This window comes from Prionailurus viverrinus, chromosome B2, assembly GCF_022837055.1.
Source record: "Prionailurus viverrinus isolate Anna chromosome B2, UM_Priviv_1.0, whole genome shotgun sequence".
NCBI classification, from domain to species: domain Eukaryota; kingdom Metazoa; phylum Chordata; class Mammalia; order Carnivora; family Felidae; genus Prionailurus; species Prionailurus viverrinus.
The window spans coordinates 97,397,665-97,413,471 of record NC_062565.1 but is presented as its reverse complement, the minus strand read 5'-3'; the positions used below and the strand labels follow the sequence as shown (position 1 = coordinate 97,413,471).

At 47.1% G+C, this 15,807-nt stretch overlaps 1 protein-coding gene across 8 annotated transcripts in view; it reads left to right on the top strand.

The window, feature by feature from the left end:
- Positions 1 to 15,807, top strand: part of SCML4 (Scm polycomb group protein like 4) — a 124,971-nt gene that overhangs the window by 105,311 nt on the left and 3,853 nt on the right. For 5 of the 8 annotated variants that reach the window (XM_047858423.1, XM_047858420.1, XM_047858416.1 and 2 more), the window contains 2 exons: positions 5,294 to 5,439; positions 11,906 to 14,569. In XM_047858423.1, coding sequence (XP_047714379.1) covers positions 5,294 to 5,439; positions 11,906 to 12,034 — 275 coding nt within the window. In that variant the 3' untranslated portion in view covers positions 12,035 to 14,569. Of the gene's footprint in view, positions 1 to 5,293; positions 5,440 to 8,222; positions 8,542 to 11,905; positions 14,570 to 15,807 lie in introns of those variants that run through there. The other 3 variants (XM_047858418.1, XM_047858421.1, XM_047858422.1) reach the window with 3 other exon arrangements.

Sequence of the window (15,807 nt, the reverse complement as noted above, 5' to 3'; positions counted from 1 at the left end):
CCACAATTAGGTCCAAGTTTCAGAATCAAGAAAGAACGAAAATAAAGAAGAAATTAAAGCTTCCATAGGGTAAGGTGTTGGGTGATGGACAGAGAGACCATCCAATCAGAAAATGAGAATAGGGACAGCGCTCTATGTGGAGGGGCTGACGTGAGCAAAAGTGTGGCAAGGGCTTATTCATTCCAGGGAAAGAAGAGAGTTTGAGCAGAGATGCTGAGGGAAATCACCCTGGGAGATTTGGGGTCCACTTCGAGCAGACTGAGCTTTCATCTGTGGGAACCAGACATTTCTGAACAGGGAGGTAAGCTGATGACCATGGACTTTAAGCAAGACAAACCTACTGGCCATTATGGAATGACACATCATAACAATAGGAAGCATAGTAACTACCTTTTGATTAATTCTTACTGGTTAATGCTTCACATCATCCCATTTAATCCTCTCAACATGGTAGGTGTTTGACAGGCAAGGCAACTAAGTCTCAGACAGCTTTTGCTCCACCTCAGCCAGCAGATACTTACTGAGCACACTATGCCAGGGGCTCGTCTCAGGTCTAAGGATGGAGCTGTGAGCAAGACACATGTGGGCCCTGCTCTCTGACAGTGTGCAATTCCACAGAGGCAGACGTTAACAATATTGCACAAACTTCATTACAACAGTGACTATCCCTCCAAGGAAAAATATGATGCTATGGGAGGATCAGCTAGGGAGGAGTCACTGAGCCTGCTCCAGGGAGATGGGAAAAGCTTCCCGGAGAAGTGACAGTGGAGCCAGCTGGACAGGGAAGCAGGAGCTGGCTAGGGAAGGACCGTGGGGAGGAGTGGCTGGAAGCTTCCTGGCAGCGGTCAGATTGCTTGCCCAGAGGTCGCATGTCTGTGGTGGTAGAGAAGGACCCAGCCGAGTGTGGCCTCATTTTCGGCCTTTCGTCTCTCCTGTCTCTCGGGGCATCCTCTCTTCTCATGCAGCATGTCAACTGGTCTTGAAAGAATAAAAGAAAAATCTGATTAAAATTTGAGGATTGGTCAGGTGCTCTTCTGTCTCCTATCTCTCTCACCTCATACAGTCTTGAAAATTCTTACCATAGAAATAATGAAACACAACACTGTTTTAAACTACCTGATGCTACCCAGATTGTGGGCTAAGCTGGGCACCTCCCACATTCCTCATGGCCTTGTTTCCAGGAAGGGTGCCTTCTACAGGGACCAGGTCACTGGGAGGAGCTGAGAACAGATCTACCCTTCCCTGGCCTTCACCCCCATCCCCTCCAACCCAGATCCAGCGCTAGAGATGCCGAGAGGGCCCAGGGGACTCAGAGAAACCTGAGGAAGGACACTGAGGGGTCCCCTTTAGACACCGATGGGCTTCCCTTCAAGATGTTCTTTGTCAGGCTCCAGCCCAGAGCCACATACTTGATTCTTACAATACTCTTGAGCAGCAAGATGAAGAAACTAAAGCCCACGGAGAATGATTTGGGCCAGGAAGGGCTACAAGCTTGGCCGTTGGTACTCTAGTCAGTGTGCATTGCTCATGGACACACTGATAAGACTTTCTGATACACAAGAAGGTGACTCCCCGGGTGTTGTGCGGGACAAACCACAACCATATCAGAGGCAGAGGAACCTTAGAGATTCTTCCCAACTCCCTTATTTCACACCTGAGAAGTACAAAGACACTCACACGGCTGGTGGGTGGTAGGGATTTTGACTCCCGGCTCATTGCTCCTTCCGTTCCTCCATATGACTCTATTGTTAGCTCAAAAGTTTTCTTTGAATTATGAATGAGCAAAAGGAAATTATGCATGTGGTTGTGGGCAGGTATGAGACACAGAGATTCAAAGACAGCTGTGCAAGTCGCTGTGCCGTGAAAATGCCCGGGCTTGCTTTAAACACTGATTCGTAGGCATTTATTCCTGGTGCACGCGAGATCGGCTTTAGAAACAACCCCCACCTCCTTCACCTACACATCCATTCACAACTGGGTTTCGCTCTTCACCGAATCCGGCAGGTCTAGTGAAGGGACATGACATACACAAAGTTCTCTGACATGGAGAATCCTGCCTTCCCATAAAGGCGTTTGGTGAGCACTTTGCATGCCCTGGTCCCTTAGAACAAGATTCTTTTCACATCCATCATGTCTTCCTGCTGTCCAATCACATCCGCCTGGCCTGGCTGTGTCAGGCCGGACCCATCTGTCTTCCTGACACTTTCACAGCCACTGGAGGGGGGTTAGCGTATTTATTATCTTTGTGAGCACAGACCACTGCAAAGGCTTTACAAACCTGCCACTGGAAAGTTCCATTTCTCTTCCTTCTAGAGCGAGTTTATGTGCTTTGGATCTTGAGCAATTCCCAAGGTGTGGCAGGCTTCCTGCTGCTCTCTGTCTTGTATGACTAAGAGACCCCCTCAGAGAGGCTCCCGAGCCAGGCCCGGCTGGTGCCATTTCATCCTGGAAAGGTGAAAAATGCCCACAGCAAGCACCGGGGCCACTCTCCAACTGGGCCGCCTCTCTCCACAGCCATCACCTGGAGAGCCTCCTCAGTCAAGATGATCCTGCCCCTCTTGCTCAACCCCTGGCTGTGACCACTAGGAAAGTGGTGCCTTGACCTAGCTCAAGGAGCTTGGGCTCCCAGGGATGATGCTGTGAATTGGTCTGGTATTTTTCTTTCCTGTCAGATACAGGAAACTTGATTTGACCTCTGCTCTGATCACTCTAAAATCATTCTTGGCACCAAAGGCTTGCAGCCTTTGTAATCAGAGCATCTTTTATCACCCTGATTACCACCGAAGCACCGATGGGGCAGGATCGAGGGCGAATATGATTTCTGTGATTCCTCGTCCCCATGTTGAGTGCAGATGTCTTTAAATGCAGTGAAATCATCTCGAACAAGCATGCATCCGCATTCAGACGGCTCCGGGGTGCACTAACAGTTTCCCGGCAAAATGTCTTGTGTCAACCCACGTTCGGGGACCCTCCCAGGTCCGGCAAGGAAAAGGCAGGGAAAATCTCAAAGCAAATCCAGTTCTCAACTGAACCATTATGGTTTTAGGGCACACTCGGAAATGTGATGTTGTACTTTGCTCAGCACTAATGGAGAGCTGTGCACTTTTCGAGCATGTTAAAAAGAGGAGCCGGAAAGAGAGAGCAGAGAACCACTGCGCCCCGAGACTGAAAGGGGGAAGTGGAAGTGAAGGCTTCTGGACTTTTCACGTAGAATTATTCTGTAGGGAGGCTGCTTCATTGTTCAGAGCCTCCACTTTCTTTGGGCCTGAAAATAGGATTAAGGATTACCTGCTCAAGTCCTTTATGTGAGTTATCTATACTGTTCCTACAAAATATATTGATTCATTTTACACCTCCTGAGCCCATATTTACAAACACATTTACTTAGAATTGTGGAGGAGTCAATGATTATAAACCCCGTAATGAGAGGATCCTGTTTTTCACCAGACACTTTGCCCAGGACCTGGTACAGAAGAGATGCTCAGTAGATGTTTGTGGAATGAATGGGATGGGATGGGGGGAGATGAAAATGATTGCCCTCGAGAAATTTAAATCTAACTGGAGGTTATAGACACGCGTAACTGCAGTATAAGGTGGAATGTGGAAAGCGTCTTGAGAACAAAGATGTGGGGGTTAAAGGCAGAGGAATGTGATGTCCAGATGGCAGGACACAGAAATGCTGCCTATGAAGGGGTCTGCCTGGGTTTTGACGGCTGGTGGAGCTTCTGTGGAAAGGAGGGAGGGTATGTGCTTCTAAAGAAAAGCCAAAAGCCCTGGCTAAAGATGGAGAAGGGAAGCTAAGGAGACATTCTGTCAGTGTGCCCGGATGGGAGTGCGCAGGAGGACAGTGGAGGCAGGCAGGGTGTCTCCCCTCTGTGGAGTGCCTGATGCATGGTAGCCCTAGGGCTTAGGCCTAATCCCATTTCAGTCTGACACTTGCCCTTCCTAAAGGACAGCGTTGCCATTTTACAGCTAATGAGCTGAGTCATGGTCAAATTGGTAGCGGTGGGTGGCTCCAGGGTTTGTTCCTAGGTCTCTCTGGCACAAAAGCGCTTCCCCTCTGTCTCAGAAGGAAAGATGTTATTATAAGAGAGTCCTTGACCTTGAGCTAGAGTATGGACTCTGGAGTCAGTACATAGGCAAGGGGCACAGACAGGGTTGGGTCTACAGAAAGCATTGAGGCAGTAGACAGTTTTGTCCAGAAGGAAGAGAGCCCAGGGCAAGGATACCCATGGAACCCATCGCAGGGGTTTGGGTAAGAGGATCTCCGATAGGGGCAGCAGGGTAGGAGGGAGGATCCAGTGTGAGAGGCGTCGTCCTAAGAGCTTAAGAATAATTAAAGGTGGGGAGCAAATAAGGGGCAGTAGAAAGAGAGGTAGAAGTAGAGACATCACTGTGGTTTCAGAAACCTGACGGATAGGAGGAGAACCTGGTGCTGGAGAAAGAGAAGGAGTTAGTTTGGGACATATGAAAAAAGTCAACCTCTAGCTATGGCCAGGCATTCGATTCGTTACTTTTTTCCTCCTTTACTTGTCTTGTACCTTTTACTCTGCCATGTGGGGGATGCATTTAAGGAATGGTGCAGGTCATGCAATAATCACGTATCAAGGACCAGCTCGGGACCAGGCACAGGATTAGACCCTTTGCTGTCAAGGAACTCTCATGCTAGTAGGGGAGACTGGGGCAAGTCCTCTGAAGAGCAGGGGGCCATGGAGGTACTCTGTGCCTGGGGCAGTGAGAGGATGTCTCCTTTCTGCACATGCAGAGAAGAGGCGCCTCTCACAGCGGGATTCCCGGCACTGGCGGCAGAGACCCAGAACGAGGACCAAAATGCACCTCGGTTCTCCTATGTCTTTATGTCTCGGTGTAACCAGGGGAGGCAGAAAGGATCTGAATTCTTTCTGGCCTCCTAGCACTGTAGGGGCCAGTTTGGACGTTCAGCTTAGCAAGCCTTCTCTGGTCACCCGGCTAAGGAGGTCCAGGGCTCACTGAGAACTGAGCAGGAGGGTTTTTTTTAAACTAACATGGACCAGAAGCACAGCCTGTTGATGGAGATCCATTTTCTAACGCTTTACTCCGTGGGAGAGCGGAGGTCGTTTGCAGGGATGGGAGGGTTTGCCTCCAGAAGTGGCCTCCCCGTGCTGCAGGCTGTCTCTCCCAGCCTTTCTCAGTCACAGGAGGTCACTCAGGCCACAGCCTTGGACTAAGAGCCAGGTGGGGGCAGGCAGCACCAGGTAGGCACTGAGGCCAGCATCCCGGTGTCTAATGTTCTCGTGTGTGCTCACCCGTCCAGCCTCAAGCCCTTCCCCAGACGGACAGGATGCCAGGAGGCCCCGGAGCAGGAACCCCTCCACCTGGACTGTGGAGGATGTGGTCTGGTTCGTGAAAGACGCTGACCCGCAGGCTCTGGGGCCTCACGTGGAACTCTTCAGAAAGCACGTGAGTACTTGCACGCACATGGTAGGCCTGGCCTGGGAGGGGGCCGGAGGAGGGGGTGGAGGGAGCATGGAGGAAGGGCGAGGTTCAGGGAGCTGCAGGCTGCAGAGGGGGACTGGTCTCAACTAAGCCTCGGGCCACCACTCAAGGGAGGCCAGATGGAACTACAGGCTTCTCACTTCGTTTTGTTTTTAAGAAGGGGTATTTGTCCCATCTGTTCCCTCATTTCGGCCGTTATTAGGAGTGCCTGTTTTCCTGCCCATCCATCCGTCTGTCTGCACATTCAACAGACATTTATAGCACACCTACAATATGCCGGGCAAACTGTAACCGTGCCTAATAGTCTAAGCTGCTTTGAGGGTTCAATGAGAAAATGCACGTAAGGTGTTCAGCACGGCACCTGGCTTATAGTTAGCCTTCAGGTAGCAAGTATTCTTAGAACGGAGATTCTAGAATATATATTTAAGAGATTCTGAAATATTATAAATATGGTAAATTTAAAAAAAGGTAATAATTAATACTTCGTCTGCCAGGCTTACTATGTCAGTTTTTTTTATTGCTGCTAGAACCAATTACCACAAACATCTAACTTAGAACAACACAGATTTATTATCTTACAGTTCAGTGGGTCAGGAGTCTGACGGGTCTTGGCGGGCTGAGATCAAGGCGTCTGCAGGGCTGACATTCCTTTCTGGAAGCTCTAGGGAGAATTGGTTTCCTTGCCTTTCCCAGCATCTGGATCCACCCTCATTTCTTGGCCTGTAGGCCTCTGCCCTCATCCTCAAGTCCAGCAACATCAGGCGAGTCCTGCCCAGGCTGCCGACTCTAGTTCTGTCTTCTGATTTCTTCTTCCGTTTGTAAGGATCCTTGCGATGATGCTGTCTCTCCCACCCGGTAATCCAGGATACCCTTCCCCCCCCCCCCCATTTTAAATCCAGCTCATCAGTAGCCTTAATTCCCCCTTGCCAGGTAACCTCACATGCTCACAGGTTAGGGGAGTAGGGCGTAGACATCTAGGGGGGAAGAGAGGGAACATTATTCTGGTTGGCCACATTTACCATGATATTCTCCTTCTTGTCTCTCACTTTTGTTTGGTGATTCTGTCATAGAAACCATACTCTCAGATCTGGGGAGACTTCTGCTCTAACCTGACACTCACATTTCATTAGGGATATATATATGTGTGTGTATATATATATATATATTTAAGTTTATTTATTTATTTTGAGAAAGACAGAGATGGCATGAGTGGGTGAGGTGCAGAGAGAGAGGGAGAGAGAGAATCCCAGAAGGCTCCACACTGTCAGCATGGAGCCTGATATGGGGCTCAAACTCCACATGGACCATGACCTGAGCCAAAACCAAGAGCCAGACGCTTAACTGACTGAGCCACCCAGGCGCTCATTAGGGATATATTTAACATCGCTGGACAATGGGGCCTTGAGAGCAGGGACCATAGACTGGGTTATGTGAAGACAGATCTGGGTAGGAGGAGTCTGGCTCTCCTTCAGAGTGGTAGGGGATGATGGAAGTCTAGGAGATGGGGTAAAGAGAGAATATTAGGCCCATCGTTGAGATCTGCCCACTCTTCCATTTTGCCAACGACACAGAGAGTGAGTGACAGAGTAGGTGTTCCATCAATACTGGCTGCATAGATGCAGAACAAGGGCTGGTGAGCCTTGCATGGTTATATGAGTCCTGTAACTGCCTCTTCTCCCAACCTGAGCACCCACACTTTCTACCCTTTGTCTCTTGTGACCTGAAAATAACAGGATAGGTGAATGAGGAAACCCAGCCTTAGTAGGTTCATGAATTCTACACGCATTCTGGAAGGTTACCATTTTCAGAGACAAATCGGAACAATACCACGACCACGAGGGGTTGGCATTCCCTTAGTAGTTCCTCGTGCTGAATCCTGGGATGAAGTAGGTGCATTATTTAGTTGTCTGCCACCTCAAATTATTGATAGGGCCAGACACCTGAAATCCCTCATCAAATGTAATGAGCAATTTGGTAATCAGCTCAAGGTCAGTGGGCTTACCAAGAAAAGATAGAAGAGATTAGGGGGATGGAAGGCAGTCAGGGCCTCATACCGGCACCTGAAATGGAAAAGTAACTGCTAGTTTCAGGGTCTAACAGGTGACACTTTGTCTTAATCCAGTCAAGCTGCTATAACAAAGTACCATAGACTGGCTGGCTTATGAACAAGAGTGATGTTATTTCTCAGCTCTGGAGACTGGAAGTCTGGGATCAGGGTGAGAATCCTCTTCTGGGTTGCAGATTGCCATCTTGTTGTATAAGGACACTAACCCCATTCATGAGGCCTCCACCTTCATGACCTAATTGCCTTACAAAGTCCCCACCTCCAAATACTGTCATATGGGAGGGTAGGATTTCAACATTTGAATTTGGGTGGGGACACAAACATTAAGTCCATTGTAAATTTTTTGCTTCTTTGGTCCTAGAGCAGATAAGGAGATAAATATCATGTGGGCGATATCGGGAACATAACTGGAGTTATGTTTGGTTCCTTCAGTAGGGGGAGCAGGAATATGAAAGATCCAATGTATCATCTGACCTCAGGGAGATTATGGGAAGAGGAACACCTAGTATTTGTTTGCTTTAATTTATTTTTTAAAGAAGAGATTGCCTTGGGACTAAGAGATGTATATATGAGTAAATCCATATTCCCTCGCCTCATCCCCTGACCACATGTTAACCAGAGCCACTGTTCTATTATTCTGACCACCTTCTGGATTTTCTTTTTTCTGATCCTGTTCTGCCAGGAGATTGATGGCAATGCTCTCTTGTTGCTGAAGAGTGATATGATCATGAAATACTTGGGTCTGAAGCTGGGCCCCGCGCTGAAACTGTGCTACCATATTGATAAACTGAAGCAAGCCAAATTCTGAAGGTTTTTAAAAGATAGAAGCAATGTCCAGACAACAGATCTCAAGATCATCTTCTGCCTTACCAACATCCAGCCACCATCATAAAATGGATTCTCTTCTTAAAATTAACAGCCACAGAGACTTGGCCTTTAAAAAAAAATGTGCATCTCTGCCTTTAAAAACAAGAAATTCAACATGACCCTTTTGAAAGGCTCCTCTGTGTTAATGATTTGCCAAAAATTATGGAAAAGCCTGTTATTTGAACGTTCCTGATAGGCTGGTTGCTCTTAGAGTGGGTCCTATTTTTATGATGAGAGAGCAGGGAACTGAATGCTATTGCCCAAGAAGAACCCTGAAGCGTTCTCACAAAGATGTGAGAAGAAAGACCTCTGTCTCCACCACAGCACCACCTGTCTTTAACTCTGCCCTGGGGACCTATCATTGTGAGCCTTGCTTAATTCAGCTCTGGAAGCTGTCTTATGAGGGAAAAATGCCTCACTTTGCACTATCTGGAAAACTTGAATTCTTTTGCCCTCTGACAGAGAAGAAAAAAGTCTTTTCTATTCCTGGTTATTTGAAATACTGTGTTGTCCCACTAGAGGGCAGACTGTTAATGAAGTTTCAGGACCCTCACTGCAGTAGCCTGCTGATCCGGTACTCCGTGGATGGGTTAGGGTCTCTGTGAACAAGATCTAGCCTATACAGACACGGGGAATTTCTTCCACAGTCAGCACCACAGATTGCAACTTGGGAAGAAACCGTCTCTTAGAGCATTCTAGTTCATACCCAGTCATTATTGATGGACTGAGATGCACAAGCAGCAAAGGCAAAAATCTGGAAGTATGTTCTTCCCAGATGGGGCTTTGGAGTCCCTTCCTTTTCAGAGTCCTTACTGAGGTGTTGATGTGTTGGCACGCCGAAGAGTCTTAGTGACATTTAGTCATGGGTGTTTCTTTAAAAAAGAAGAAGAAAAATGTCTCAGATAAGCTTTGAAATGGAAGAGTGCTGATTTCTAGTTACATTGCTGGATTACGTAGTTGTATCGCTAGCTAATTTTTCTAGTTCTCAACAAACACACAGACATGCTATTATTGGGTTTAATTCAATTTACAAATAGGTTTTCTCCTTCCTCACCGTGAAGTAATAGAAAAAAAATTGATTTTTTACCCCTTTGCAGCTGTGTCCAAGGAAGGACGATGAAACCACAATTGAATAGGCAGGAAGGTGACCTCATCTCCATTCCTTTTATCCTTCTCCTTTCTTTCTGTCCCTCTTTCTTTTATTCTTCCTTCCTCACTGAACAGGAAGCATATCTTCAAACTGAATTCACCTTCGCCATGGGCATATCCTCTTAAAACATCTATGGCGTTGGAGGTGAGGAGATGAATGCTAGACTTTGCAATCTCTGGGAGGGAGAGGATCAAGGAAAACTCAGGGCCTCCCATGGCCAAAATGCAAGTTAGGGAAAGCATACCTTCCTCTGGGATGCAGCCGGCAGAGCAGAGCAGGGGTCTCACCTGATGACTGGAGCAGGGTGGGATTTCAGCCCCTCATCCTTCGACCAGGTGCCCTGGTGCAGGACAGGGGCTGTACGACCTTGAGGGCAGCCAGGGTAGATCTGAATGCTGATCTTCTCTTCGATCAGGTAGAACTTAGATGAAGGTCCTAAGGAAGATTCCATGCCATGCCGTTAGACCCATTTTGATGAGCGATAATCGAGAAAGCACATCATAGCAAAATCCTTTCTTAGACACACACCTGGTGGCTGGACTGAAAGCATGGCAGAGAAGGGGAGGAGGGGACCGTCCTAAACCTGGCCCCTGAATTGAGCTGGAGTCATCAGGTTGTGGGAGAGCTTCACGTCTGCTGCTTTCAGCACCTGACAAAGCTACCCCGGTGTCATCAGGCCTTGGGACAGAGTCTTCCAACATCTTAGATAAAATGACTCTGTCCCTCAGAGTTTAAGCGCTCATGGCTGGTCTGGAGCTAGATAAGTTCCCTCAAAAGCCAACGGGAAAATGGTGAGGCCCAGAGAACCCCACCACAACTCACCCACCCTTTCTGCATCCGCGGGTTTCCACTCACATTCCTCCCTCAGACCTGTCACGCCTCTTCTGCCAACACATACCTTGTTGAGAGACTTTCGAAGCTTCCTACCCACCCTCACCAGTGCCTCCTTCACTACAAAAGCAGGAGCATCGGTGCCCCCAAATGAAAATCATCCCCAAACAATGTCAAAGAGATACTGGGAGTAGTTTTCGGGGGAGAGAGATTTTCTCCTCTCAAGTCTAGGAGAAAACTGGATCCATGTTCACGTGTAACTGCTCTCACGGAGGTGCGATCTCATTTTGCATTAAACTTTAAGCAGGACAGATTGCTGAAGCCATGATATTTAAGGTTTGACTTTTTAAAAATCTCATTACTCTTAAAATGAATGCTGCCATATCAGAAAATAACCCAGGGAGGAAATTCCTCCTTGCCTGTTTTTGCACTGAAATGCAATTAGCCAACCAAATTATTGTAGCAATACTGCAATTATAATTAATTTTCACCCCTTTCAAAAATCTTGTCAGACCAGGCAGCTAAATAGCTCAGCAAATGTAAAACATGCCAGGCCATTTCCTCTAAATGGACCTTAAAGAGTCAGGCCATGTGTGTCATTCTCGTCCAAACGCGAGCTTATTTTGGGAACCTCACACTTGTTATTCCATGGCAGTAGCTTTGCTTCAGGTTGCGGTGAATAATGATATAGTTTTGCATAATTCCAAATTAGAGTGGGTGAGTGTGTGTGTGCATGTCCAGACATTTCCAATCACCTGTGTCAAACATTTTTTTTTTAGAAATCTAAAGACAATTCTATTGCCTAAATCATTTTAAGTATTTTATAAGTGCATGATTCCCTTTGTGAAGACTTCAGGTAAAAAGATGTAGGGTGTGTGTGTGTGTGTTTGTTAGTTCTAACAGTAGTTGGAAGAGCCTAGAAGAGGCCGAGAGCGGATCAGTTCTACAGTTGCTTGGTCTAGAATGCCTCCCAGCTGCAACTTGGAGCAGAACCCACTCTAGGCTGTTATGACAAGCTATCCCCTCTGCTGCCAGCAGGGTGCGCCCTGGAGGCAGTTGGGGGACAGTTCTGGGGTTCTGGGCCTGCATCCCTCAGGCTGGCTGGATGGGTCAAGCCAGCCCAGGGCCCCTGTGACTGAGGCAGAGACCTAGCCAGGCAGCCCGTGGGGCAGGGAACAGACGTCTTGAGCTCCTTGTTTAGTGCCCACCAGAGCGTTCACCGGGCTCCCATCATTTCTCTTCAGCGGGGCTGCCGAGGTTTTTTCCTTTCATCAGGAAAAAGGAATGAAGAACTCCTCAGGAGAACCAAATGGAAGGAATCCTGAGCGAAGGTTGGTTTACTTCAGGAGGAAACCAGTGAGAGAGGGAAGATACAACTATAAATTTCATAGGAAAACAATAAAAGAGCACCTCTTCTAACAGCCTCAACCCTTGAAGCAGCAATAACCTATTTTTGTATTTATGTGCTGTATGGAATATTTTTTTTAATTAAAATCATTTTTTAATTATTTTTTGAGATTGCTTTAGGAGAATTTTGTCGTAACTCTGAAGATAATTGGAAACGCCCAGCAGTGACCAAGGACTTGAATTTAGTCATTGGCAGAAAGTCGGGAAAGATGGAAACATTCTCCTTGATGTCTCCATAGTCAGGTATTCATACCTGTGAGCAGGTGAGTGCCAGTGTTTGCTCTCACAGGGCACTTTTTCAACTCTTCCCTGGTGGGGTTACAGGATGAAGAGATTGGACTCACCTTTCTTTTTTTAAACCTCAGATAAGAAGACATCGGGTTGTGAGGGAGGAGGTGACCTTTTTAAAGCTGCAATATTTTGTTAAGGAGAGGGGTGAAAACCTGTTGGCGGATGTGGTTTATTTTGTACCATAAACACACTCCACGAACTGAGTAGTTGCCCAGCTGTGCTGTTGTCTCACCATGTCTTATATTCCTGGTGGCATGAGAGGGCCGCTTGGGGACCCCAGAAGTGAATCCAGAAGTCTAGAGATGCAGTCATTCCTCTTTCCATCCTCCTATGTCACCCCGGGGACGACGCCCCGCTTCGCTCACACGGCCCTTGAGCTTCCAGCCCAACTGCTGGTCGTGCTGTTGTGCTGTCGAGGGAAGTTCCAGGGAGTCCTTCCCCCCCAGTGGTTACCCTAATCGAAGACGATTCCTTCCTGGACAATTGGAAGCTGGATTTTTGAAAATCTAACCTTGACTTGAAAGAGAATCTCTGTTATTTATGGCCACCAGTTAAATATTATGGAAACATGTCTGTTAACAATTTGCTTTGTGTAATTTGTTCTAATGCTAATAAGTCACAGCTGGGATACTTCCTGTGGTAAATTCCTCTGTGGTTACAGTGGTATTATCACACATGGACTTCACCAAAACACTGTGCTTAAGAAGAACCGTTCACCCTGGCTCTCGCAGGCTTCAGGAAATTCCCCTAACGGAGACGCAGCTCTGGGCAAAAGCACGGGCGTTTAGAAAAGGATTTGCTCTTCTTTGCTCCCTCCCTTTCACAAGCAGGGCCCCAGACCCATACAGAAGCCCCTCACACTTAGCACTGAGTTTGAGTTCCTCCAGAGGAAGAGATGGAAAGCAGAACTTAGGAATGACAGCTCCCTCCAGGTTAGGAGGCTGTACCCGGAGTCCATATTAAGAGGAGGTGGGCAGGAGAGAGGAGTGGAGACACTTCCAAAGGGGAAGAGCTAGTTCAGCAGTCGATCACATAATGAGGTCAGATACTTGTGGAGACAACAGCGTCTTTCCGTCCAAACGGTCTAAGTAGACCACTCAGACTTGCTCCGGGCTGCCGGCCCATCATGCTCTGCTCTGTCGCTCTACCATGTGACCTGAGCCTCGGAGTTGGTTCTGTGCACTGCACTGGCGCTTCATACAAAAGGCCGACACAGGCGTCTTCCCTTAGATCCTACTTTGGAACACGCCCAGAGCCTTGTGTTTCCCAACAGCTCACTCTGAAATAGCGGGCCCTGATGGGGTGTCACTTCACAGTCAACCTGGGTGACCGGAGACGGCCTCCATCATAAATGTAGCACCCCCACATCTCAGGAAGGCTCTGCCTTCCCCACCCAGCACTGGACCGCCTTCCCCCACAGCCCTAAGAAATGGCTATGCCTGACGACGTCCCATTACGGGGAGTTCACTCCCATAGGAAGTGGCTTATTTCTCTGTTGGACAGCTCTGGTTGTGAAAAAGTTCTTTCTCAGGGAGACACAGATGTCTGCGAATCAGACACAGACGTCTGAGATGAAGCCAACTCTGCAATCTTTCTCTTTTTAACAGAGCTTGTCCGTGCAGTAACCGCACCTATAATACAAATCGATGTTGGCGAGCAGATCCGCGCTCTGTTACATTAGAATAGAGGAATAGATGCTTTATATAAATGTAGAACTTAGTTAGGTCGTGGCCATCAGATTCATCAGCCCTGTCGTGAAAACCTAGCAAAATTCCTGTGGCCTCACACACACACACACACACACACACACACACAAAGGGTGTCCTGGGAGAATCTTCAGTGTCGTCATAAATCTGGCTCTGGTCACACAAGAAATATGAATTACATAAGCTTGTGTGAATGAATCTATAAGGCCGTGTGCTTTTTTAACTGGGGAAAAAATGCTGTGAGGCACCAAGGGCCTATCTCTTAATTGTACTCATTAGTGATAAAATGAACTAAGGAAGCTTTAGAGAAAAACAAGTTATAATTGATGACAGAAAAAAACATGGTCTGTCGTGAAGGTCTGAAGAGTTATGCAGTTATAACCCCAAACCCAAGTTACATTTCATGCTTGTGTGTGCATGCATGAGTGACTGTGCATTTGTGAGTTAATGCAACAGGAAGTGGGAAGTGGGAATTGAGGGGATGTTTAAGGAGGCATTGAAGAGGGAGGTTTTGCTTTCTAGAGCATTCTATCTTAATCAAAAGAACTATCTAGCAATGATTTAGATATCAGACCCCAAACTAAACATAACACATGGTTTATGTAGCTTACTTAGATAAAATCTGGCTCATGGAGCAGATTCTCTATGACAATATTTTTTTGTATTTTTAAGTTTTTAAATTTTTTTAATGTTTATATTTGAGAGAGAGAGAGAGAACCAGCAAGAGAGGGACAGAGAGAGACACAGACAGAATCCAAAGCAGGTTCCAGGCTCTGAGCTGTCAGCACAGAGCCTAATGTGGGGCTCGAACTCACAAAACTGTGGGATCATGACCTGAGTCAAAGTCGGATGCTTAACTGACTGAGCCACCCAGGTGCCCCTCTACGAAAATATTTAAATCTTGGTGCTCGGAAAAAGGAACTATCTAGCACCTTGCATAGCACTTGCCGTATAAAAGACACCTTGTTAATGAACCGTGTGAACCAATGCTTGACCGGTTTTCACATTTTTGTCGAAAAACCACTAACTTCTCTTTGAACCCCGTTATCTTTATTGAAAGGAGAATTGCCAAAGCGGAGCCTGACACCTTTTATTCCTGGCTCTCCCAACCTCCCCAGTCACCGACTTGCATCTTTTTGTCTTACGATCTCACATTCCCGCTTGGCCTAGTGGTCTCCTGCAGGCATTAGAGAGTCGTACTTAGAGCTTTACTTTTAAGCATCCTGTCCTTCTCCTTTGCAATCTGTGATGCCTCGCACAAATGCGTCGGGTTTCCATCTGCGGGTAAACTGTGCAGGGAGGTAAGCATCTCTCGGGGAGGGCCACAGAGCTCTTTCCATGACCCCCACACTCCCTGTACCTTGCTCCCCTCAGAGTGGGCAGGTAGCTGAACTGGGCCTCCTGCATGAGGCACTCTGTCACAGGTATGGATGGTAGTAAGCCTCTTTGAGAAGACACAGCCTGCAGGACATGGAGAGAAGAGAACCTTCCCTGTCCTCTTTCATTCTTTACCATCTCTGTCCTTGAGAACAGACTCAGAAATATCTGGGGCTTCTCTTTCTTCCCAAATGGTTCCATAGGAGCACTGAGAATAGAATCATGAGACCAATTTTTTTTTTTCATAAGCACCTCAAAATTTAGTTTCACCTTCAAAGAAATCACCTTTAAGAGCCTGGGCACGTGTTCCTAGAATGTTGTCATTACTCAGGGTATTTTTAGTACATCTCTTCTGGAGTCATGTTTAGAAGCTAGAACACATTCTTTCAAAGTGTGGTTGGAAGTGCACTGTCGTCCCTTGGTGGGGGTGGATGTTTTTTTTCTTTTTGGAGCAAGTCAAAGCCACTGGGATGTTGCCTGGTGAATGACACAGGTAATCCATTTGAAATTTAAAACGGTGGGTCTCCATACTCATTAGTTTGTCTTTTCCTTGTATGTTTCCTTAGTTGGTCCAAAAGCTTAGAGCAATAAGAGCCACAATTCATTTCCTAACCATATCAGGCAGGTGTTGGTGTAAG